The sequence below is a fragment of the Peromyscus californicus genome, unplaced genomic scaffold (genome assembly GCF_007827085.1).
Source record: "Peromyscus californicus insignis strain IS unplaced genomic scaffold, ASM782708v3 Scaffold_6__1_contigs__length_162567912, whole genome shotgun sequence".
Taxonomy (NCBI): Eukaryota; Metazoa; Chordata; class Mammalia; order Rodentia; family Cricetidae; genus Peromyscus; species Peromyscus californicus.
Genome location: NW_026294584.1, coordinates 87,004,127 through 87,029,283, shown reverse-complemented (window position 1 = coordinate 87,029,283; position 25,157 = coordinate 87,004,127). Strand labels below are relative to the sequence as shown.

The following is a 25,157-nucleotide window of genomic DNA, read 5'->3' as shown; positions in this document are numbered from 1 at the left end:
ATTACAAGCCAAGCTTCCAGCGAACTTCCCTGTGTATACTTCTTTGCATACACATGCAAACGAGGCTCCGGCATGGGTGCTCAGTGGTGGATTATCTGCACGCATTTTGTAGACAGCAGGCACCTCCACACAGACTGAGTAATCACTGTACAGCCAACTAAGAGCCTCTGTCCCAGGCTACAAGACTGGGGTTTAAGGAATGCATATGCCTATTAGACTCTTCCTGGGGCTCCTTGGGACTGCCCAGCCTACCTTAATTCTCTGGACCATTTGTTACAGATCACTAGTTGTTTAGAATCTTTCTGGCATATCTCATCCATGCTGATGCAGCCTTTAAAACCTTCCTGCAAGAAGACTGCAAGACAGCCTGTGCTTAAGAACACGTGCTGCCCAGAGGATGGGAGTTTGGTTCCCAGCACCAATACTGGCAGACTCACAACTGCCTACACCTCCACATCTGGGGGATCTGACACCCTTTTCTGACCTCTGAGGACCCACACATGCCTGTAATGAATGCATACACACACATACATACATACATACACACACACACACACACAAATATAAGAATATCTTTAAAAAACAACAATACACTTTTTTCTTTTTCCCCAATTTTGGTTCATTCCTTGGGCCTTCCCTTGTCAGACCAACAGATATTCAGAGACAATTAATGTTAAAAACATTAACGGATGTGGTCTCTTCCACTCTCCCGGTCTCCCATGTATTCTCCTAGCCCACAGCGGCAGCCCATCCTTATCACAGGGTCAGGACACTGAAGCGGAATGGGATGCAGGTGTCGGAATGCAACTCTAGAGATAAGCTGATTGCCTACTCCTCCAGGACAGGATGTTTCCAGGCAGAAAACAACTCTTAAAGCTGCCTATGGGTAAGGAAGAATGAACAGACCCTAATCTACCTCTACAAATGGTGCACATGAATGGAAATCCAGCCTCTCTGTTGGTCCCAGAACTAGGCCAGTCCTGGTTCCATTTCTTCATTCCCAGCCTGCACTTCCTTCTCAACAAGGCTCTGCCTGTGACGTTCCTGATTTTAAAACTCAGTTTCATCTCCAGGTGATGGGGTTAAACTCTCCCACTTTACAACTGAATTTAGGTTCCAGTTCTCTGAGAAGGACAAACAGGTGTGTTTTACAACAAAGGACCACTTATCTACAAGTCCCTCACATTCAGGGTCGAGGGAGAACAAACACAGAGGGTCTAAGTCAGCCGCACAGTGTCTCAAGGACAAACCCAGCAGCCCCTTCTGAGTCCACGGCCAAGCTTGTGCAGATGTGTCCGAAAATGATAAGACTAGACCTCAGCCAATTAGAAATACATTAATATAACTGCTGCTTGTTAACCACTTATGTAGCTGACCCTGAAACTCCGCTTAACTGTACTCTAAAGGAGCCGACACGTCCCTCACGGGGTTGTCCCCACTCTGTACAGGTGGAATGACCCCACGTGCACGATGGTATAATTAATGCTCTTAACTGTACTCTAAAGGAGCCTGCACGTCCCTCTCGGGGTTGTCCCCACTCTGTACAGGTGAATGACCCCACATGCATGATCATATAATAAACGCTCTTTGTTCTTGCACACTATTTGAGTCTGAGGTCTTCCTTCAGCATTTCCTCTCAGACCCTACACAGGGTCACAGAGAAGGAAGCTCCTGCTTGTCCTTGTTGAGTGTTTTCTTGATAGCAAAACCCAGAGTCTCAAGACTTTATCTTATCATTGATAATCACTCTGACAGGCACTCACACTGACAGGCAGTTTGTCCTGCTCTGTGAATTCCTGAGATATCTGTTGGTTTGACTGCTTGACTAACAGATCCATTCGTTCATTTATGCATGTATTCATTCCACCGAGGAAAATCCTTCTGTAAAGGTGCCCGTTGAAAGGCATATGCAAGAGCAGGATGGGTGTTCTAGTCAGTTCCCGTTCTGATCAAAAGCGACTTAGGGGAGGGAACTTCACCGTTCATCACGGAAGGAAGTCAGGGCAGGAACTTGAAGCGGAAGCCTGGAAGAATGCCGCTGGCTGACCGGCTCCCTCACAGGCTCCTGCTCAGCCACCTTCCTCATACAGCCCAGGAGCACCTGCCAGGGGGCACGCTGCCAGCTGGGCTGAGTTCTACTATACCAGTTAGCTCTCACTACAATCCCCCACTGACATGCCCACGGGCCAGGGTGATGGAGGCAATTCCTCAGTCTATGCTTTCCTCTCAGGTGACTCGTAAGCTGTGTCAAGCTGACAAGGACAACTAGGACAGTAGGTCAGACACATCCTTGCCCCCTAGGAGAGCTAAGACAAATGGGGGAGGGCCATAGTAAAGCCATACAATGCAGTGGGAGTGTGGACGAGTCCCAGCGGGGCACAAGGGCATTAATGCCTTCCCACTTTCCCTCCCCGGAGGGAATGAATTGTTTCAATTTTATTTCGTTATGTGCATAAATTATTTTTATAATTTTAAAAGGATTAAATGAAATCACCTACACAAGTTGTAAAGCAAATCGCCATCCTATCCTGGTGACCACTAGCTGCTGCTTCCATCAAGGTAGAACACATGGAGAGGGGAGGAGAGGAGGGTGAGGGGAGGAGAGGACAGGAGAGGGGAGGAGAGGGGATGGGGAGGGGAGGGGAGGGGGCAGACGAGGGGAGGGGGGAGACAAGGGGAGGGGGAGACAAGGGGAGGGGGAGGGGGAGAGGAGAGGAGAGGGGAGGGGAGAGGAGAGGAGAGGGGAGGGGAGAGGAAGGAGAGGAGAGGAGAGGGGAGGAGAGGAGAGGAGGGGAGGGGATGGGAGGGGAGAAGAGGGGAGGGGAAGGGAGAGGAAGGGAGAGAAGAGGAGGGGAGGGGAGAGGAGAGGAGAGGGGAGGGGAGAGGAAGGAGGGGAGGGGAGAGGAAGGAGAGGAGAGGAGAGGGGAGGAGAGGAGAGGAGGGGGAGGGGGAAGGGAGGGGAGAAGAGGGGAGGGGAAGGGAGAGGAAGGGAGAGAATGAGGAGGGGAGGGGGAGAGGGGAGGGGGGGAGGGGAGGGGGAGAGGACTGTGAAGAGGAAACTGCCTTGGGGAAGGGTGATAGAAAGAATGGGGATGAGTGCAGAGTGGGGGGCCAGATCCAGGAGAGCCTTTCTCTGAAGAGCTGAGGCCCCCAGGAGCAGGGCAAGGGATCCTCACTTCCCACCCATAAAACTCTAGGACACCACCAGCTAAGAGGGCCAAAGGGGGGAACAGGTGAGGCCTCCACTTGACAAGCAGGAAGGTAGGGATTCCACCCTGCCCTGTACAAAGGCTGCAGACATACCAGGTGGACACAGATTCCCACTACAGACAGGATTTTGCCGGTGACCTTCTCCTCCTCGGGTTATGTCCCTGTCGTATGTACCTTCAATGACAAAAGAACTTACAGATGGAATGCAGGTTACTCACGGCTAACTTTAAGATGAGGATATATCTGGATTACTGGGGTGAGCCTGTCTAATCACATGTGGGCAAACACACAGATCTTCTGTTGGAAGTAGAAGACAGAATCTGAGGCCTGAGAAGGATCAAGATGCCATTGTGAGCTTGAAGAAGAAGGGGAGCTGTGTATGTGAGGGAAATGGAGCCGATGGTCCTACAACCACAACGGATAGAATGTACCTAACAACTTGAATGTGAAGCCGGGATCTTTTCCCAGAGCCTTCAGACAGAGCTCCAGCTGTCCCACACCTCGACCCTGGCCTTGTGAGGTTCTGAGCAGAGAACTTGGTTCATTCAACCCCAACTTCTAACTTGTAGAAATGGTAGAATAAAGACGCAAAAGCAAACTTCTGTGTCTCACTAAATAAAAATCAAATTCACAGGGCCAGGTATGGTAGCACACAGTGCTGCAAGCCACAGGAAAACGTAATGGAATTCAGCTACTATCACAAAAGCTACTACGTGGAAAAAGTCAAGAGCTTCTCCAAAGGTCAAGCCATGGCTTAAGAAGTCTTGGTGATAGTTCAGCTATATATATATATATATATACATATATATGTATATATGTATATATGTATGTATGTATGTATGTATGTATGTGTATGTATGTATGTATTAGCTGGTTCCTAAAATGATTTCCTTGTGTGCTTCCAAGAACTCCTAACAGTTTATTTATCTAAAATGCTTATCAAGCGTCCAAGGCCAAACGAAACAACACCTGTCTCCTAGGTCAGGTGGATAGCGTTATTTCTTGTGCAATTTAGGGTGAGACCCTCCTTTCTTATACAGCCTTACTAACAGACCCCTAACGTCTTACCTAACCACTTCTCGGAATGTAGACTGAGCACATAGATCCCTTTTTGATATACTAACCGGTCATCAGCACTCAGTTGACCTCCTCCTTTACCACTCCCATTTTGGGTTGTAAAAGAAAGCCTGGTGGTCACTGCCTGAGGAAAATTCTTGTGAGCCCATAGAATTCAAGCCTGGTGACCTTGCTCAGCCAGAGGATTGCTATTGCTTGGGTTTATAACTGGATTCCTGGGAGACTTGGGAGGAACATGGAGAACTGAGATGACAGAAAATGGAGACGGATACGGAGGATTTTGACCAGAGAGTATGTGTGGACGCGATGGAAGATGAGGAAGAGTCAGATGGGAAAGTACTAGCTGGGTAAGAACAAGATGAAAAGGACCTAGATGAGGCAGAATTAAGATGAGAGAATTAAGATAGAACTTAGAGGGAGCAGCAGATAAATGTAGAGAGAAATCAGCAAGAAAGGAGCTAAAAAATGAGAGCAGAATAGAAGCTTGTGGAGAGAGAACTGACACAGAATAATAAAGTGTATGGACTAAGGAGTTTCACGTACATAGATTCATTTCTTTTCATCAAAGATTAATTATCAGCTGGTTGTAGATTTTTCCCGGACCCTGGGAGGGGACTATCAAGGGGCTGGACCCCCATAGTCCCCGATAACACAGCTTTAATCCCAGTGGCAGAGGCAGGCAGATCTCTTTGAGTTCAAGGCTATCCGGGTATTCATAGAAGTTCTCATCCAGCCAGGCCTACATATACATAGTGAGACCCTACCTCAAAAACTGAAGAAAAAAAAATTATATTGACTAAAAAAAAAAATGGTTGAGTACTTACTAGGTAGGAAATTCTAAAACTGGACCATGGCCAGTGGGTAGTCCAGTGACTTGATAGGAGGGAGCATAGCCACCATTAGCCAGGATTTCTATCCAGCAAAAGTGGCAAGGTTAACATGTCGAGACTTGAGCAATGAGGTCCCGAGACTAATACTATAGTTCCCCGTTATCCATGAGAAGGAGAGGAGAGCAGACCCAAACACAGCACTAGACAGAGGGAGCCTGAGGAGCTGTGCCTGCAAGACTCCAGGTGCTGGCCACACTATTTAATGGACTACCCATTCTTTGCTGGCCTGGGACCCAGTACCCTCATCTCTACAGGTGACACAGGAGCCCTTCCTCATGGAAGCTCTCACAATGGTCTGATCCCTTGTGACAGCTTCTGTGTTCTGGGGACAATAAGGGATGGCAGAGCAGAGTTCTGTCTCTATTCACAGAAGTCCAGTCCATCCTGTGTCACGGGTATGAACTGAATCAAAAAATCCAGCCGGGCGGGAGTAGCTCACACCTTTAATCCCAGCACTCAGGAGGCAGAGGCAGGCAGATCTCTGAGTTTGAGGCCAGCCTGGCTTACATACAGAGTGAATTCCAGGACAGCCAGGGCTACATAGAGAAACCTTGTCTTGAAAAACAAGAAAAAAAAAAAAGAAAGAAAGAAGGAAAAGAAAGAGAAAAAGAAATCCAGATTCCTGCTATGGCTGACACATGGTTCCTTCAGAAGAAAGACTGCAGAGCTATGTTCTAACATAATCAAGGCCAGTGACTCAAAATGGAATTCAAAGATTTACTGTCCAGGTCTGACTTTGGGCCTATGATGTTGTAGGGGTGAGGTATATAGGTACATACTGGCCCTTTCAGAATAAAAATCTTTTTCTTCTCCAGAATGGAAATACCTGCCAACCCCCTTAAATATGAATAGGATATTATGCATTATTTACTATCTTTGAGAGAAAGCTGTATATCAATGCAAATAATGTCATTAATTGCACCGCTGCTGAAAATAGTTGTATTAATTTCTTTTGGGCATAGACGATTAAGACAGAGTCTCATGTAGCCTAGGATGGTCTTGAATCCACTAGACAGCCAATGCTGACCTTGAACTCTGGATCCTGCCTGTACCTCCCAGGTGCTGAGATTAAAGATGTGTGTCTAGCAATTGTGTTGTTTATAAGCAAAAGAAGCCAAACAACTTAATGTCCATCAAAAGGATATTAATGGACTGGAGAGATGGCTCAGTGGTTAAGACTACATACTGCTCTTCCACAGGACCTGCACATGGCTCCCAGCACTCTTATTAGGCCACTCTCGACCACCTGTAACTCCAGCTCCAGGGGATCCAATGTCCTCTTCCGGCCTCCTCAGGTGCCTATCCTCACATGCACAACCCCCTTCCCCCGCCACACACACATGCAAATAGACCTACACACAATTAAAAATAAAATACACCTTTAAACTTTTCAAAAAGGACACTAATTAACTAAGTTACACTCCATCTAGACCATGAAATTCTACGTGGTGACTGAAAAACAGGTAGATATACTTATGCTCACATGAATAAATTCAATCAGGAATCTGAGAACTGTTATGTCTAATACTTACATTTACAAAGAGAAAACAAAAAGCATAAGCGGCACACCCCTGTCATCCCAGCACGTGGGAACCGGAAAGAGGGGTTTTTAGTGTGAAAAAAGTTAGCATAAAAACAAGGAAAAACACTGAGCCAGTGAGATGGCTCAGGGGGTAGAGGCGCTTGCTGTACAAGGTTGGTGACCAGAGTTGATCCCCAGAACACACAAAGTTGGAAGGAGATAACTACAAAATTGTTCTCTAACTTCCACATGTGTACCATGGCATGCTTATGCTATATCACATGTACCACACAGGCACCATGTGCAGCACACACACACACACACACACGCACACACACACACACACACACACACACACACACACACACACACACATATACACTCACATACACACACACATGCACACACACACACACACACACACACACGCGCGCGCGACACACACATACACACACACACACACACATACACACACACATACACACACACATACACACACACACACACACATACACACATGCACACACACACACACAGAATAATAAAATTTTAAGAATAAAAAATGTCTGTGTAAATGTGTTTATTAACACACCACCATTTTTATTTTGAGACAGAGTTTCTCTATGTAGTTCTGGCTGTCCTGGAACCCACTATGTTCAAGATGGCTTCAGACTCAGACCTGCCTGCCTCTGCCTCAAGAGCACTGCAATTAAAGGCATGTGCTACCACTCCTGGTACCCAGGAGTGTTTTACAAGGACATTCAAGTGTGAATAGTGGTTATGAGAAGAGCACATGAGTTAGGAGGAAATATGGTATTTTGATTGCACGCTTATTTCGTCTTTTAGTGCTGGGCCTCAAGTCCAGGCCCCCATGCATACAGCACTAGCTCTTTATTTACTCCTGAGGCTTAGCCCTTTCATTTCATACTCCCATATATCATTTCCTTCCCTCTTTGACATGCAAATACCTTACCAACTCCATTCACAGAGGAGCTCTGCCCGTGTAGTCTATACGACATCCCTAGTGCCTTACACAACACGTGCTCTTAGGAAGCTCATCAAGGAAATTTACTTGAATAACTTTTATGGAGTAATTTACTAAAAATGCTGCCCTTTGAAACATCCTAGTCCCTGGAGCACTTACCAGCAAAGGAAAATGTCTGTGAACGTCTCTGCTGTGGTGAAGAGGGCAAATATAATCCAGTACATCATCCATTTGACCTGTTGAAAGAAGGAGTTGGTAGTCAAGGTCATGGCTGCCTAGCCCAAGGCAGTGGACACTGAGGCAGGTCCAAGCCATGCCATTTGCACCCGTCCCGCTGCGGGCCGCCCCCGCCCCATACTTCCCTAACTCAGGTGCAGTTCTGCTACACGCCTTCCACGTTGGGAGCAAACAGGTTATTGAGCAATCAGAGTGAGATTTCAAGCAAAATCTCTGCAGGGATCCTGGACTTAATCCAGGTTAGTTATGTCTTAGGACAAAGCCCCAATTTATCCTGGTTCTTCAGGTATCTTACTTCTCAACATTTGTTTGGCTATTTTTCATAGCTTGATAAGTTACAGAAAACTGATTTCAATGGCAATATTGTTTCTATAAGGATGCAAATCAATTTTGTCTCTGGGAGGCACACCTGAACTTTCATTCACTCTTGCCCGATGAATCCATTTAATATTAGTTACCACATTAATTCCAACAGTTTCAGGGTCTCACTCACTATTAACAGCTCCCCAAGGACGGCGACCACTGCATAGCTAAGAGGAATTGGCAGAGTTATTAAGGACATCGGATGAGAAGGTCACCCTACCAACTGTAATCACGTCCTTAAAAGAGAACTCTTCCTAGCTGGGTCCGCGGGGGGAGTGACTGTGGAGGACCACTCAGAGACCCAATGACACTGGCTCCACAGAATGAGGAAAGGGTTAGTGCTGAGGGGCAGCTGCCACTAGGAGCCACAAAGACAGGGAAACAGACTCTCCTCCAAATACTCCAAGAGGAATAGCCCTGCCTGTGACTCCAGGATTGAAATCTAATAATGTGTGCTGTTTTATGCTGGGAAGTGCACGGTAACTTGTTACATGACAATAAAAAGCTAATCTGAAACTTGTATGAAAACTCTAAAATAATAACAAAAGAATATAAAAATGAGAGTGTAGCCACAAGGGAGTTACTCAACATTATAAATATTAGTAGTCATGAAGAGGTTATTGTTACAGTCTTAAAATTTTGCATTATCCTGGGATAAAGAGAGCTCAGCCGTTAAGAGTACCAGCTGCTCTTCCAGAGGACAGGGGTTCAATTCCCAGCAACTACATGATGGCTCACAACTTTCTGTAACTCCAGTCCAGGGGATTTGATGCCCTACACTTATGGACATTCAGGCAATACATCCATACACATAAAATAAAGTCAAATAAATTTGCATTATCTAATAACCTATGTTTTTGTACATAATTTACAAATTATAGATAATAAATATAATCTCAGACATAACCAATTGAAAAACAATAAATAGATATTTTTTTTTTTTTTTTTTTTTTTTTTTTTTTTTTTTTTTTTTTTGGTTTTTCGAGACAGGGTTTCTCTGTGTAGCTTTGCGCCTTTCCTGGAACTCACTTGGTAGTCCAGGCTGGCCTCGAACTCACAGAGATCCGCCTGCCTCTGCCTCCCGAGTGCTGGGATTAAAGGCGTGCGCCACCACCGCCCGGCTAATAAATAGATATTTTTAAAAGCTAGTTCAAGAGACCATTGACCCACTCCAGGGGAATGGTGTGAGGCAGATCATTGTGTTGGCTGGTGTGTGCACATCCTTCCCAGATGGGAGAAGGATGGGAGCCCTGTTTGGAAGACGATAGCTCTACGGATGAGGGGGTACGGTCCCCAAATGGACATGACAGTTAATAAAGCTGGAGAGTGGAGAGGCTGGAGTCACAGGGAAGTCCCCGGTTTTCTCCTGGGCAAATGGGGTTAGGAGGTGCCCTCTGGCAATGTCCGCAGGAGATGGTCTTGATTGTTAATTGATGTTGGAGGGCCCCGCCCGCCGTGGGCGGTACCATTCCCTGGGCAGGTGGTCCTGGACTGCATAAGGGAGTTAGCTGAGCGTAAGGCTGATGGAGCCATCAAAGCAGCACTCTCCATGGTTTCAGATATACTTCCTTGGTTAGAGGCACTGCTGCATGACTAGCAAGCAGGCCTGCCTTTAGGATCCTGCTTGAGATCCTGCCCTGGCTTCTCTCAATGATGGACAGGGACCTAGAAGTGTAAGCCCAATTCTTTCCTCCCCAACGTTGCTTTTGCTCAAAGTGTTTTCTTTTTTTTTTATTTGAAGATTTATTTTTATTTTTTAATCTCTCTCTCTTTCTGTGTGTGTGTGTGTGTGTGTGTGAGAGAGAGAGAGAGAGAGAGAGAGAGAGAGAGAGACAGAGAGAGACAGAAAGAGACAGAGACAGACAGACAGACAGACAATGTGCTCAGGTGTCCTCCAGAGGACAGAAAAGGGCATCAGATCCTCTAGAACTGGACTTACAGGTGGTTGTGAGTCACTCAACCCAGGTGCTGCGAACCAAACCCAGGTCCTCTGGAAAAACAGCAAGTGCTCTTAACCACTGAACCATCTCTCTAGCCCCTAGTCAGGGTATTTCATAACATTGACAGAAATAAAACTGAACAGACCACAAGAAGGAAACATGTTAAACAGTGTGAGTATGTGTGTGATACGTAGAGACTGAGTATGCTAGAGTGGTGTTTTGAGAGTATTGGGACATTGAACGTATGTTGACTGTGTGTGTGTGTGTGTGTGTGTGTATGAGAGAGAGAGAGAGAGAGAGAGAGAGAGAGAGAGAGAGAGAGAGAGAGAGAGAGCACATGCATGTGCGTTCAGAGGAAGGAGGCAGGTCTCCCTGGTAGTGCTCAGCTCCTATCTCCCAATGCCATTTTTACCCAGAAACCTCTAATCTTCACTCCCAAGCTTTCCCCCAGGGGAAAATGTGTGCACACACCAGCCAACACAAACAGCTGTTCTGCTTGTCAGTTAGTGTTCACTCTAAATTAATGAATCGCCATTCTGGTCATACACCAGGCTCCTGTGAGTTTAGTCAGCGCACAACAATTTACCAGGGTTTGATCTCGCCCAGCTGGCTGGGAGCATGCTCAGCCCCTGCTTTGTAGAGGATCAGCTCTTGCACTACAGAGATCTCAGTAAGGCCTCCCTCCCTGGCACAGCTGCTGAGCACCACAGGTGGGAAGGGGTCAGGAGGGGTAGGGCTGGAAGAAGCTGCCCATTAGCCTGGGCTGTATCAATTGAGAACCAGGAGCCTCTGTGCTTGCAACTTCTCAGCTATTTATAGTGTGCGAGCAGTGCTGTCCTCACATACCAGGGACTGGCCTCCAGAAGTTACCCACTCTGGATTCCCTGGTAAGAGTAGCTGAAGCAAGTAGTTCTGGGAAGCTGGGAGAAAGGGGGCTGAGCTCTGATTGTAGCTGATCTGGAGGTGTTCATCTGGGAAATCCATGAAAATAATGACTTCCAGGATGGCTCTGAATTAATTCTTTCTTTTAAGATTTTACTTCTCTCTCTCTCTCTCTCTCTCTCTCTCTCTCTCTCTCTCTCTCTCTGTATGAATGTATGTATGTATGTATGTATGTATGTATGTGTTAGAATGTACTTGTGTGTGCAAGTGCCTGAGGAGGTCAGAAGATGATGTTGGATTCCATAAGCTGGAGTTACAGGCGGTTGTTAGCCCCCCCAAATGGGATCTGAGATCTGAATCCTGGTCCTCTGTAAGAACAGCAGGATTATTAACTATTGAGCCATCTCTCTAGCCCTTGAATTATTTTTTTTACCTACACCCCAGGATGACCAGGGGTAATGCCAGGAGCACCCAACATTAATGACTGCAATCCTCTAGAGAATGAGTCTGCCCGACCCTGAGTTTGTCAAGCAACAACTTCTAAGGGAAAAGGGGATTGTCACCACCCTGTTCGTGTTCAGAAGATGACCTGAGGCTCTTGGAGTTTTATGCCAAGTGTCCAGCATATAATTACACCAATAAATTTCAGAGCTAGGACTTGGTAACTCGGTCTCTTTATGACCAAACCCACATCCTTCACACGTCATTGACCTGGGCTAGTCCCCTACAAGGGAAAGGACATTCTCATCATATCCTTCACTCAGCAAGTCTTGGTCAATGGGGCAGCTAAACAGGAGGTACCTGGGATGACCAGGAATGATGCATGCAGCACCCAAACCACCCAGCAGTAATGGTCACAATCCTCTAACCAGTGAGTCCTCCTGATCCCATTGCCATGTGCTCAGCTCTCTGCAAGGTGCTGCAGAGAGATGATTAGGAACACCTCATCCTCAAAGAGCTTACATGTCAACAAGGCTTAAACTGTAGGTGTCGAAAGACAGCCCGGGAGGAGGTCAGAACTGGAAAGCCAGGAAACAGCCAAGTCAGCTGGCTTCTCAGACCTGTGCACCTCTCCATGCCAGATGGTGGTCTGTGGTCTGCAGAGTCTCCCAGATGGGGAAACCCAGGCTGAGAGAGAGAACGTCACCATGGCACCTGGCCTCCAGTTCCAGATGCAATGTCCTCTCATACATCTCTGCTTTCCTCACTTCAACACTTAGGGTCTAGACGGGGCAGTTTGGGAAGGGAACAGGACTCCGGAGAAGTTACATGAGAAGAAGAGTGACGAGGGGTTCCCTCCTGCCACCCGTACCCATACCAAAGAACTATCTATCTTCCTCCGCCCCAGCCTCACGCTCTGCCACTCACCCCATCAGCCGCCCCAAATGAGAGGCTCTACTTACATATTCTTTAATGTCCTTGGACTTCACAGCCTTGTAGGAATAATATGCGGGATAGAGGGTGCCAAATATAAGCCTGGAAAGGAGACAGGAAAAAGAAGAGATGTGATTTTCACCGATCCTGTTTAATGAGAAACTTACATCAGTTCCAGGGGACTGTTCTCTCAGTCAGGAAAAAGAATCCCCTGGAGGGTTCCTGTCATTGCTAGATTGTTCTTAGGAAACACCTTCTCCTGAGACAGCCCACCCACACACTTCCTACTGCTCTGGCTTGGGCAATATGGAAGGGTGATTTGGAGTTGTGGAGGTCAAACGGGAAGGAACAGCCAGCGGAGCAGCCACGGCGCTATCCAAGGCTGACTTCCTCTCCCGACAGTGAGTCCCGTCAGCAGTTCCCCAAGCCTATAATCATTGGATCTGACCTCAGCATCTCACAGCCAGAATAAGCTTTTGTAAAAATCACAAATCTAATCGGGTCAACCTCTCCTCCCATCAGAATATCTCCACTCTGCCTTCACTTACAGCTCTCCCTGCTCTTAAGACGCAAGTAAATAGTATGCCAGCTGGCTGATTGTAGTTCAGCTCTCACTAGGGTCAGGAAGCAATTAACTCTCAGACCTGCAGCTGAGATCAATCTTAAGGGGAAGCTCTACCTGCCCATTCTCTCTACCTTATCTTTGTCAATACTGTTTTCTTCTGGAATCTTCCCTCTCCATCTTTTTTGATTAATACCTACTCATTCTTCAGATCCCAATTCCCACATGATTTCCTGGATACCTCTCTGACCTCCCAGACTAGGTCAACCTCCTCCATTGAACACTTCCAGCATCATCTACATATTATCAGTGGTTCTTCTACTACTCCTTGGTGCTTTGGTTGACAGTGATCTCACAGGTGAACTGTAAATGTCCTGAGGGCTGAGAATACTATTTGAAGGGGAAGGGCCACAGGACCTCATTTGGTCCAGGATGACCTCAACCTGAAGATCTTGGCTCAGCTTCCTGAGCACTAGGATTAAAGGCATGCAACACTATGGTTTTTTTAAATTACAGGTGTTTTTTAAATAACATTTATTCATTTGTGTATGAATATGTATTCATATGGGTGCCACAGCACACATGTGGAGGTCAGAGGACAACTTGGTGGGAGTCAGTATTCGCCTTCCACAATGTAAGTCCCAGGGATTGAACTCAGGTCATCAGGCTTGGCAGCAAGCACCTTTACACACTGAGTTATTTCACCAGCTCAATATATATTTAGGTTTTTGAGACAGGGTCTCACTGTGTAGCTCTGGCTGGCCTACAAGTTTCTATGTAGACCAGGCTGGCCTCAAACTCATAGAGTTCTGGCTGCTTCTGCCTCCTGAGTTCTGGGCTTGAAGGTGTGCACCACCACACACAGCCTGATAGGTATTTTAAGATGAACAAACACAATGTCAGACCTGGAAGGGCTTCATACTTTTGCCCAAATGACAAGGTCGTTTGCAACTGTCACCTCAGTGCAAGCTGACCTGGGTAGAGAAGCCACCCAGTCTCAGGTCTTACAGGAGCTGGCAACATCAGACAGAGCTTGAGGGGGATGTCCCTCCAAGGAACCTGCCTTGTTAGAAAAAAATACCATGCAGAGGATACTCAAAGTCAATGCCCAGTAGGCATTCAGAAATCATATAGAGAAGATGTGCAATTAACCAAGCAGGGGGCAGCTTTACCAGGAGCACTGTGGCTGGGGGACATCAATGTCCATGGAAAACGGAAATAACAGAACCAGGTCAGTTCTGACACTGAGGAGAAAGGGGTAGGGGTGTGTGTGTGTGTGTGTGTGTGTGTGTACAAATGCCTGTCTCAAGTACCTTTACAAGCCTTAGATATCCTAGTCTTCTCTGGCCGAGGAACCCCCACCATGCACATAGGGCCCCACTTGCTTGCCCAGAGTCCCATAATCCTTACGGAAGGGGTAAAGCCTGGGTGGACCCAGACAGACTGGCCTCTTCCAAGTCTGATGTCCTATCACCACTATTGGTTGAGATGAGAGGCATGGGAAGCCAGATAAGCAAGGAAAAGGGACAGAAGTAGGCTGAAAGGGAGAGGAAGAGTAAGGATGGTGGTAGGAGAGAAAGAATTTAAGAAGAGGAAGGCAGCCGGGCGGTGGTGGCGCACGCCTTTAATCCCAGCACTCGGGAGGCAGAGCCAGGCGGATCTCTGTGAGTTCGAGGCCAGCCTGGGCTACCAAGTGAGTCCCAGGAAAGGCGCAAAGCTACACAGAGAAACCCTGTCTCGAAAAACCAAAAAAAAAAAAAAGAAGGAGAAGGCAGTGTGGGACATGGTGGTGATGCCGGGCATGGAGGGGAATGACTGCACTTCTAGCATGCGGGAGGCAGATGCAGGAAGATTACTGAAAGCTGGAGGTCAGCCTGGTTTACAGAGTGTGTATCAAGCCAGCCAGAGCGACATAGCAAGACACACAACAATGCAGGGCAGATGGGGTGACTCCAAGCCTGATGACCTGAGTTTGATCCCAGGGGCCCAAGTGATGGAAAGAAAGGGACTCTACTTGTCCTCTGACGTCTACACGTGTGCCATGACAGCCACGTGCCCACCCATCCCCACACTAAATAATAAACATACGTGATTTTTTTTTTTAGAAAGAAGGGGGGTCAAAGAGTGTGTGTCCGGGCCCTAGGGGCTCCAGGTTGAGGTACAGGTGACCCTGTGAAGGAGGTCTCCCGAGCCACTCTGTCCCTTTCCCCCACTCCCAAGCCTTCTTCGGAACCAGAGGACACTTCCTTCTTAGCTGAGGCCTTCCTGCCCATGTCACTGTGCCCACCAGCCCTGAGATCAGGCTCTTCTCCCTGTCCCTCACTGTCACAGCCCCCTGCATTTTTACTCCTCATCCTCATGCAAACACTTGGTAGTCTGTTCAGGGTCCGTCTCTCCCACAGAGCCAGGGCTCACGTCTGCTTTACTGGAGCTGAATGCCCATTCCTGGCCATGGACGGGAGTGTCCAGTAGAGACATCAAAGTCAGCATCTTGCAGGGGACACCTGTGACCTTGGACGAGGTCTCGGCAGCGAAGTGTATTCCAGACAGCACCAGGCTGAATCAGCAAGGCCTCAGGCCCAATGCCAGCCATTCTGGGGGAAATAGCATGCAGCTCCTTGGGCACAGATGCCATGGTTATTATCCATGTCTGTTTTATTAGCCGTGGTTTGCAGCCCTTGTTCAGAGGCAGCATATAAACGGTGGAAGATGGATCCAGGGGCCTATTGAGTGGCACCTCTGTGAACCCCAGTGAGCTGAAGCAACTTCCTAGTGGTCAGAGCTGAAAAGCTCACAGGCACCTAGCCAGGGAGGCCTGGGCTCCATCAGCCAGTGTCTTTGGACATGAACTGGTAACCAGAACCCCGGCCTTAGACCCGTTGGACAACAGAGACACATTTATATCTGAGTCTCTACTAACTCAAGAACACTTAGCCTTTCACCTCCCCAGGGAAGAGAGACTGGGATTAAAATGACTCGTTCTCAAGAAGTGATGAATGAAGCAAGTCCAGGCTGAAGGGGGTTGGCATTTATGTCTGTTTAAACCAGGTAAGCTATTCTGAAGAGTTTTAATGGGGGAGGGGCAAACCTAGGGCCTTGTGCCTGACTGACAAGGGCTCTACCACACCACTGAGCCTCAGTGTCAGCCCTTTATGTCTGTTCAAGACCAAATGTCTCTTAAAAGGACATCTTCAACGATCCCACCTGCTGGCATCCCCAGTCTCACAGCTGCCCCTCTCTGAGCTAGGATTAGAGTCCCGGCGCTTTCCCCATGGCCAGCGACCTTCACCTTCCTGGCAGCTCTTTCTGCTGCCTGAATCTTAGTGTAAGATCTCCTCTCAACCCCACAAGTGTTTTGTTTTCCTTGACAGAACCCCGATAATCCTTTAAGATCCAGCTCGACAAAGCCATTTCAGTGAAACCCGGTCACTCCTCCTCTAGAAGCTTTTCCACACTCCAGTTTTGTTTGGTTTTTGAGACAGCCTCTCACGTTGCCAAGACGGAGATTGGCATTCACTCTGTAGCTAAGGATGACTCTGACCTTCTGGTCTTCCTGCTTCTACCCCCAAATGCTGGGAGCACTGGCTTGCATCCCAGGCTCTGCTTCTGTGGTGCTGGGATAAACTTGGGGCTTAGTGAACCTATTTGAGCTCTCTACGCGCTGAGCTACATTCTCTACCCAGACACTGCTTTTTAAAAATCTCTTCGTTTACATAGGGTCTTGTGTAGCCAGGCAGGCCTTGAACTTGCTGTGTAGTAGCCAGAGTGAGTCTTGAACTCCTGATCCTCCTGCCTCCATGTCTCAAGTGCTGAGATTACAGACGTGTACTACCATGATCAGCTTGGTTCTATGGACTTTTCTGTAAGTGTAGGCCACATCTTAGGACCCACTCCCTTGTCTCCACTTCTTCCCAACTTCATATACTTCTTCTTTTTTTTTTTTTTTTTAAATAACCCATCCAATTTTTGCCGCCCATATATTCCTGGGTGTGGGGTCATCCACTGGTGCTCTGTCTACCTATAAGGGACCACAGCCTTAAAGGAAACTCATTCTCCCTCCCCTAAGAGCATCCACTGTCAAGAGCTTCTCAGCTAGGGGTGGGGGCTCACGAGTCCCTCCCCACTCTAGGCTGGAATGTTTACTGGCTTGATCTTGTTCCAGCTGAGTGCAGGAAACTACAGCTGCTGGGAGCTCAGGAGTGAAGCTGTCTTGGCATGTCCAGATGACACTGATTTGCTTCAATCCTCCCCAATCTCTGGCTCTTAAATCCCCCTTCCACTTCCTCTATGGCCCCTGAGTCTGTGACGTAGATGTCCCATTTATCAGCTCTTGCTTTTATTTGTTAAAGATTTACTTATTTTTATCTTATTTGTATGAGTCTGCATGTATGCATGTGTGCTACCCATGCAACTGGTACCCGTGGATGTCAGAAGAGGGAGTCAGAGCTGTTGGAACTGGAGTTATAGATGGTTGTGAGCCTTTGTGTGGGTGCTGGGAACTGAACCTTGGACTTCTGCAGTAAGTGCTCTTAACAGCTGAGCCATGGCTCCAGCGCCAGCCCTTAGATTTTTGAAACAGGGTCTAGCTACATAGTTCAGGTTGGTCTCAAAGACATGATCCTCTTACCTGGTGATATCCAGGAAGCAGAGGGAGCCAGAGAGAAGTCTAGAACAAGGTACGAATCTCGAGGACATTCTCACCTTGACCTACCTCTTCCAACAAGGTTCCTCCATGATAATTCCCATCATGTCCCAACGATGCCAATAAATTTTGAATCCATCAGTGAATTAACTCATTGATTAGGTCAGAGCCTTCACAACCCCTTCAGCTCTCTGTGATCAGATCCACAAGCTGGGGTCCTAGCCCTTAACACATGAAGCGTTTTGTTCAAGGAGGCACTTCACATTCACACCGTAACAGATGTGGATATTGTGTAACAATACACAGCATCTTCCAGTGGGTAACGTGAAACCATTTTGCAGTGTGGTACCAATTTCTACTTCTTCCTGCAAGTGTGAGAGTAGTATGCTCCCCGTTCTTTCCTGAACAATATCAGACTGAAATTTCGGCTAGTCTGACGAATGTGAAATGGTGCCCTTGTTGACATTTCCTCAAATAAACATTCATCAACTTTTTCAGACTATTGCCCAGGGGAGCTGCTTAACTGCCCTAATCACTGCCCTCAGTAAAGCTACCTTTCTAGTGATATTTTTAGGAATTCTGAATTTTGGGTCTAGATATTTCCTTGGACACATGCACTGCAAATGTTTTTTCTCCAACATCAACTCTAGTAACTTGGCCTGCAATGTCTTTTGTTGTCCAGATGTTGGACATTTTATATGAACAAATACTCTGATCTTTGACACTTGTCTTTGTATATTTTAAGAAGGTCTGGCCACCTTTTCTTACAAAAGTTTTAAACTTTGGAGGCTGGACAGATGGCTCAATTGGTAAAATGCTTGCTATACGAGATAAGGACCCGAGTTTGGATCCCCAACACCGTGTCAAAAGCTGGACACGGGGGCTGGAGAGGGGGCTTGATGGTTCAGAATTCATATAGCTCCTGTGGAGGACCCGAGTTCAGTTCCCAGACCCACATCAGGTGGCTCACAGCTGCCTGTAACTGCAGCTCTAGAGGATCTGCTGCATCCAATGCCACCTGAGCTCACATGCACATATCCCACATCACACACACACACATACTAAAAAAAATAAATCTTAACAGAAAATCAGAGCTGGACACAGCAGTGCACACCAGCAATTCCCCTGCTGAAGAGGCAGGGGCATGAGGATTGCCACAGCAGAAAGCTCCAAGTTCACGGAGAGGCTCCGTGTCAAAAAATAAGGTGGAGAGGGCCAGAAGAAGACTTCCAGGCACCACATGCATGTACACATGGGCACACATGTGTACCCACATGCACAAACATGCAAATATATGTGCACATGCAAACAAGAAACAAGAAAATGTGCACATGTGCACATACCTAAATATACACATGTACACACAAACATGTGCCCACATGCAAACTGTGCACACACCAACACTTTAAATGTTTGCGTTTCCACTACTAGATTCTAACTCGTCTGGAATTTACTTTCTATGTGATATGAAGTAGGGACTCAACGTTACTCCTTTCTGCTTGGATCCCAGTTGTCCCCAGCACATTTGCTGAACTCCTCCCCGGGTGTACAGCCCTACCCTGTCAAATGTATAGTTTTCTGAAATGTTAGAGTGCTATTCTTCAGCTCTCCAGTCTACTCTACTGACCTACTGTCTAACATGGTGTCTTAATAATAACAATCATGAATTTGATCAACAAAGCTTTAGAATAAAGCCCGGTAGTCTTCATATTTTCCTGGCTATTCTTGGCTCTTTGTTTTTCTATATAAGCTTACATTTTGTTTGTTTGTTGTGTGAGACAAGGTCTCACTGTCTCACATATCCCAGACTGGCCTAGAAACTAACTCCTGATCCTCCTGCCTCTGCCTCTAAGTACTGGGATTACAGGTGTGAGCCACAGGGGTGTGTATGTGTGTGTATACGTGAGTGCGTGTGTGCGTGTGTGTGTGTGCGCGCGCGCGTGTGTGCGTGTGTGTGTGTGTGCGCGCGCGTGCGCACGCACATCCTCCTGCCATGGATTGCTTATGGAGATCAAAAGAAAATTCCCAGGAGGTGATTCTCTCCCTCCACTGCTGATACTGGGGGATCAAGTCAACAGACTTGGCGGCAAGCGCCTTTACTCACTGAACTATCTCACAGACCCAATGCAGCTAATTGTTTTAGTTAGATCTCTTCTTGGTTAGTAATACAGGAAGGCTATTGATTTTTCCCAGCCAATCTCAGGACCACTTCCCTAACTGCAATAAAAACATTTCGATTATGAAGTGCATTGTGGAAACAAAAGAAGCAAAAGATAACATGTGGTCCAACCCCGTTAGCATACTGTCCCGAAAGTGGAGCACTCCAAGAGCAAAAACAATCCCCGTGGTTGCCAGGGTTGCGCATTCAGAAAGGATGACCACAGAAGTGTGTGCAGAACTTCAGGGACCTTGACTGTGGTGGTGTTTATTCAACTGCGTGAGCTCATAAAACTTAGATTCAAGCTCACATTAAAAAAGACTCTCGCCGGGCGGTGGTGGCGCAGCCGGGCGGTGGTGGCGCACGCCTTTAATCCCAGCACTCGGGAGGCAGAGCCAGGCGGATCTCTGTGAGTTCGAGGCCAGCCTGGGCTACCAAGTGAGTCCCAGGAAAGGCGCAAAGCTACACAGAGAAACCCTGTCTCGAAAAACCAAAAAAAAAAAAAAAAAAAAAAAAAAAAAAAAAAGACTCTCACCAAGAAGGGTGGGTGCATCTTACTAACCGGGCCTCCACAAACAGGCACTTAAAAACACAAAAGTTGCAAATGTCATTCATGTGAATTTATGGTAGATTAAAATTCCATTGCATATACGTACCACATTTTCTTTATCTACTCCTCTGTTGATGGGATGTAAGGCTGCTTCCACTACCAGTTATGGTGATTAGTTCAGTGATAAACAAGGATGTGATGGTGTCACGTGATAGGACTTAGAGTATGTGCCCAGGAGTGGTACAGCTGGGTCATATGTAGGTTCTATTTTTAGTTTTTAGAAACTGCTGTACTAATGGCTACACAATGAATACTCACTTTACAGATTGAGGCATCTCCCGAGCCTGGATCTTAGGGGTGTGTGTGTGTGTGTGTGTGTGTGTGTGTGTGTGTGTGTCTCGGTTATAAAACTAGATAGACGGGGACTATGAGAGGAAAAAGGTCTTGAGGAATGATTGGAAAGGGGAGAAAGAATGCATGTGACATGAAAGGGGAGCAGGGGCTAATGGGGGGGGCAACAGGAAGGAGGTAGGGGTTGGGGGAGAGTAGGAGATCAACAGAATAAACACTGTGTGAGGCTGCTATGGGGAAATCCATTGGTTTGTATAGCAACCTAAAAACCAAAGCCAAACACAAAAACTTTGGGTGGAATCCACACCCATTAGTGGGCTGTGTGTGCATATCTCCTAAAATGGAGAAAGCTGGCTTTATGTCAGCCTCCTCCACCCTGAGACAGTCAGGATTTGGTGATGTCAGACAGCCCAGGTGTGACAAAGCAAAAAGTCACACAAACTGACGCATCTCCAAGGCACACTGTCACTGAGTCCTGAGAGTCTCAGACCAAGATGCTCCTGTGAAGCCCTGGCCTTTCCCACTCCTCCACTGGGAACATCCTTCCCATGGGCACCCAGAAGCTTCTTCTGGGTGGAGCCGCTCACTCTGAGCACAGTGCTTCAGCGTCCCACGACACAGAAATCCACCTGGGCCGTGGTTGCCATGGTCCCAACCTTGGGCTTCTCCTTACCCATCATGACCATCTAATAGGCTGGAGGGAGAAAACAGGAAAACAGAAGGCCTGGTTCCCTATGCATTTGGCTCTCCAGAGATTTATGTGTTGCATGTTTACTACACATGAGAAGCTATGCAAACTTATCAACAAACATAATCTCTAATCACCACTGAAGTCGGGTATTTTTGTTTTTCTCATAAGACAGGTGAAAAAAAAAAAAACCTAAGATTTAGTGAATTCAAATAATTTAGTTTCACAATTAGCCAGGGTGCCAAACTCCAGCCCAGGCTAGTGTGACTCCACCGCCTATCTCCTCACCACCATGATATACTACCCTCCCGATTCCACACTGTAGAGCTCGGCATCTGCCAGTGGTCCCTGAGGAAGGGGTAGGAGAAAGAGAGGGAGAATGGGAGGCTGGAGAGACCACTCAATGGTTAAGAGTGTTGGCTGCTCTTAGACAGGACATGGGTTTGGTTTCCAGCACCCAAACCAGGTGTTGGACAATGGCCTGTAACTCTAGTTAGAGGGGACCTGGTATCCTCTTCTGATTTCCTCTGGCACCTGTGCTTATGTGGTGCACTCACACTCAGGCATATTCTCAGGCATACACACTCAGGCGCGCGCGCGCGCATGCGCGCGCACACACACACACACACCTTTTATTTAAAAAAAAAAAAAAAGCCAGCTGGGGAGAGTGTTGCCAATTATCTTTTACCAACTATCTTGTCTAGCACAAGTCTTCTTTGGCCCTGTGTTAAATATTAATTTCCTGGTACCCTACAGCAGTATGACTACAGGGCCTAAGCACATGTCACCCTAGTGAGCTGCTTTCTCAGTCTGAGCTGATCTTGGCAGAACAGAAAGAGGGCATGTCCTCGCTCATCTCCTCGTGGGCTCCTGCCAGTCCCCGTCTGCAGTCTTCCTTCTCCCAGCATTCCAAGTGCCTGCTCCTCTCTGCAGGTCTTCACCGACTGAAGGACACACCCTTCCCCTGGCCTCGCCCTGTCATGCACTGTGTCTGGCTATCTGCCCCCGATCTGGGTGACAACCTCTAAGACACTAAGATGGCTGAGGTTCCTTTCCCCATCTAAGAAGGAAAACCCGAGCTTCAGAGCAACCAGGGAGCTGCTAAGACCTTTGCCAGCCCTGTAAGAGTGGAGCCCAGGCCTTTTACCTCCAGGTTCAGCCTTTCTGAGAACAGAGGGGAAGTCATTTCTCAGAGCTATGTGTATTGTGTCTAAAGGAAAAAAAAAACACATTTAAATTGGATTATGGAAAGGCTCTCAAACCAATTTAGGAAAACACAAGACTGAGAACTCTGATGCAAGCAGGAAACCAACATTCTGTAAATTCTTAATTCATGCTGTTAAACTCTATAATCCAACCCACTCAACTCCTGCTCGAATTTCTGAATCTCTTTTTCATTTTGTTTTGAAATCTAATTTGTTGAGAGTTCTATTCTTAAGATGCTTGTTTGTGGATAGAAAGAGGCTGGGCTTGGATGTCAGACCTGAGTTTGAATCCGACTCCCTCAGTAACTAGTTAGGAGACTGGAGGCATGTCCCTTTACTATTTTGCATCCACTTCCTTGGCTACAGTGGGCAAGAACACCTACTTACAGCAGCCACTATGACGCTAAATGAGGAGGTTGTAGGTAAAGACTTAATAGCCCAAACAAATAGCATATGACTCACAATTACTAGTTTCTTTCTCTACTATTTCTTTTCAGAAACAGTAATTTCAAATGCCAGTTCTTTTAACCACAAAGCCCTTCTCATTCAACAATTAAACTGGGAAATGGTGCAGTGGGTAAAAAGCGCTTGTCCTCTAAGCCTGACAACTTGGGCCCCATCCATGGAATCCACACAAAAGCTAGATATGGTGGTGTGCATGCATGATCCCAGCACTCCTACTGAGATGGGCTAGAAGCACAAGGCCAGGTAGCCTGCAGTACACAGCACAGGAAGGAGAGAACTGACTTAGAAAAATTATCCTCTGACCTTCACATAAGCACCATGGCATGCACATAACACACACATACACACACACACACACACACACACACACACACACACACACACACACACATACACACACCTGCCTAAGTACACATACAATATAAAAAAAAAAGGGGGGCGGGGAAGAAAAATTACTGTGTGTCCTGGGTCCCCTGGTAGGGAAAGTGTCCAACAATCAGATAATTATATAAATAACTGATTAACAAAAAGCAGCCTGGTGAGTCCTGCCATCTCTGCTTTTGCTCACTCAGCTTTTTAGACAGTCTCATGCTGTAGCCCAGGGTGGCCTGGAACTCACTATGCAGCCCAGGTTGGCCGTGAATTCACAGTAGTCCTCCTGACTTGGCCACTTCAATGCTGGGATTACCACACCCTTCTGGGTCTATTGTGAAGAAAAGAACACATTCTTTTTGAGTGACAGCTCTATGGCTGCCTATATCCAAGCCCATTTCCCTTTCCATATCTGAGAACCAGAGATGACCCCTGGTTGGGAGGAGGGGGTCCCTTGCTAAAGGGATCATAGTTCTTTATTCCAGAAGTTCTTTATTGCCTCCCACCAGGTATTTGTTTGGGGAGAAAGAAAAACTGATGGGATCCTTGTCTACAGCCTTAAAGAAGAGGAGAGGAAAAGTTCAGGGGGCTCTCAAAACTGGACTTGTGAGGTTCAAGTCAGCAGCTATCTGTGGGGCTTTCTGGGTATTTATCTGCTCAGCTAGTGGCTCAGGGCAGCAGGTGCTCGGGTCTAACCATCTTTGAGGTCTGCACCACATGCACAAGTCAGTGTAAGGAAGAAATCAAAGGACAGCCATGGAACAGGATAAAACCTTAGATGCCCACAACAGGTGAGACCAGACACTGATACCCACAGCAGTCAGGTAAAGGGGCTGCTAACAGGAGGCAACTAAGATTTCAGAAGGTTAAGCTTATTCATTCATTCATTCATTTATTCACTCATTCATCCATCCAACAGACATCTAGCCAGTCCCTACTCTGTATCATGTTCAATACAAGGCCACAGAGCTGCTAAGTTTGAGCTGGCTTCAAACGACCTGCCTGACTTCAAACTGCTCTTTCCAACCTCATTTGTTCCTCCAAAAAGAGCAGAGTCTCAGGCTGGGGATCAGTAGGGTAACCTCCATGTCTAATCCTAGAGCAATGGGCCCAAGTGCCTTCTTCATCCCTAGGCTCTGAGCTCTCTAAGGGCCCAGCTTTCTGCATCTCAGCACCACCAGTGCTGGGCACGGAGGGGCAACATACAACATGGATGAAATACAAACACACCAGGCAGCATGGAAGAAGCAGACTCGGAAGACCACACGGTACAGGCCAATTTATAATGTCCTTTTATACTGAAAAAGGCAAAGCCACAGAGATGGGAAACATGCTGTGCCAAGGCCTGGGGACAGACTAGGTTAGAGTTGTCTTTTGGGAGTCATGTGCCTGCTCTTTCTTTATAGTGCATGGCACCTAAGAGACTGCATGCATTTGTCCAAGCTCCTGGAACTGTACAATGAAATTAAAGGAAAAGATTCACTTCACTACGTATGAATTATACCCCACTTTTCAAAAGGTAAAAGGATGAGGATAAGCAGGAGGTGGCTGAAACTTCAGCTCCAGGTACCTCAGCAGCATGGGGTCCAGGAGGGAGTCCAGTCCCAGCAGTATATTCACCAAAACGTTCCTGACCTGGGCATGGGAATGTGGCTCAGTGGTAGAGCACCTGCTAACCGTGGAC

General features: G+C 47.1%; 1 protein-coding gene across 2 annotated transcripts in view; it reads right to left on the bottom strand.

Moving 5' to 3' along the window:
- The window catches only part of Reep1 (receptor accessory protein 1), a 107,418-nt gene that overhangs the window by 44,621 nt on the left and 37,640 nt on the right, over positions 1-25,157 (bottom strand). For both annotated transcript variants that reach the window (XM_052720396.1, XM_052720397.1), the window contains exons 2-3: positions 12,510-12,582; positions 7,844-7,920 (exon numbers count right to left, since the gene is read on the bottom strand). In XM_052720396.1, coding sequence (XP_052576356.1) covers positions 7,844-7,920; positions 12,510-12,582 — 150 coding nt within the window. The remainder of the gene's footprint in view (positions 1-7,843; positions 7,921-12,509; positions 12,583-25,157) is intronic.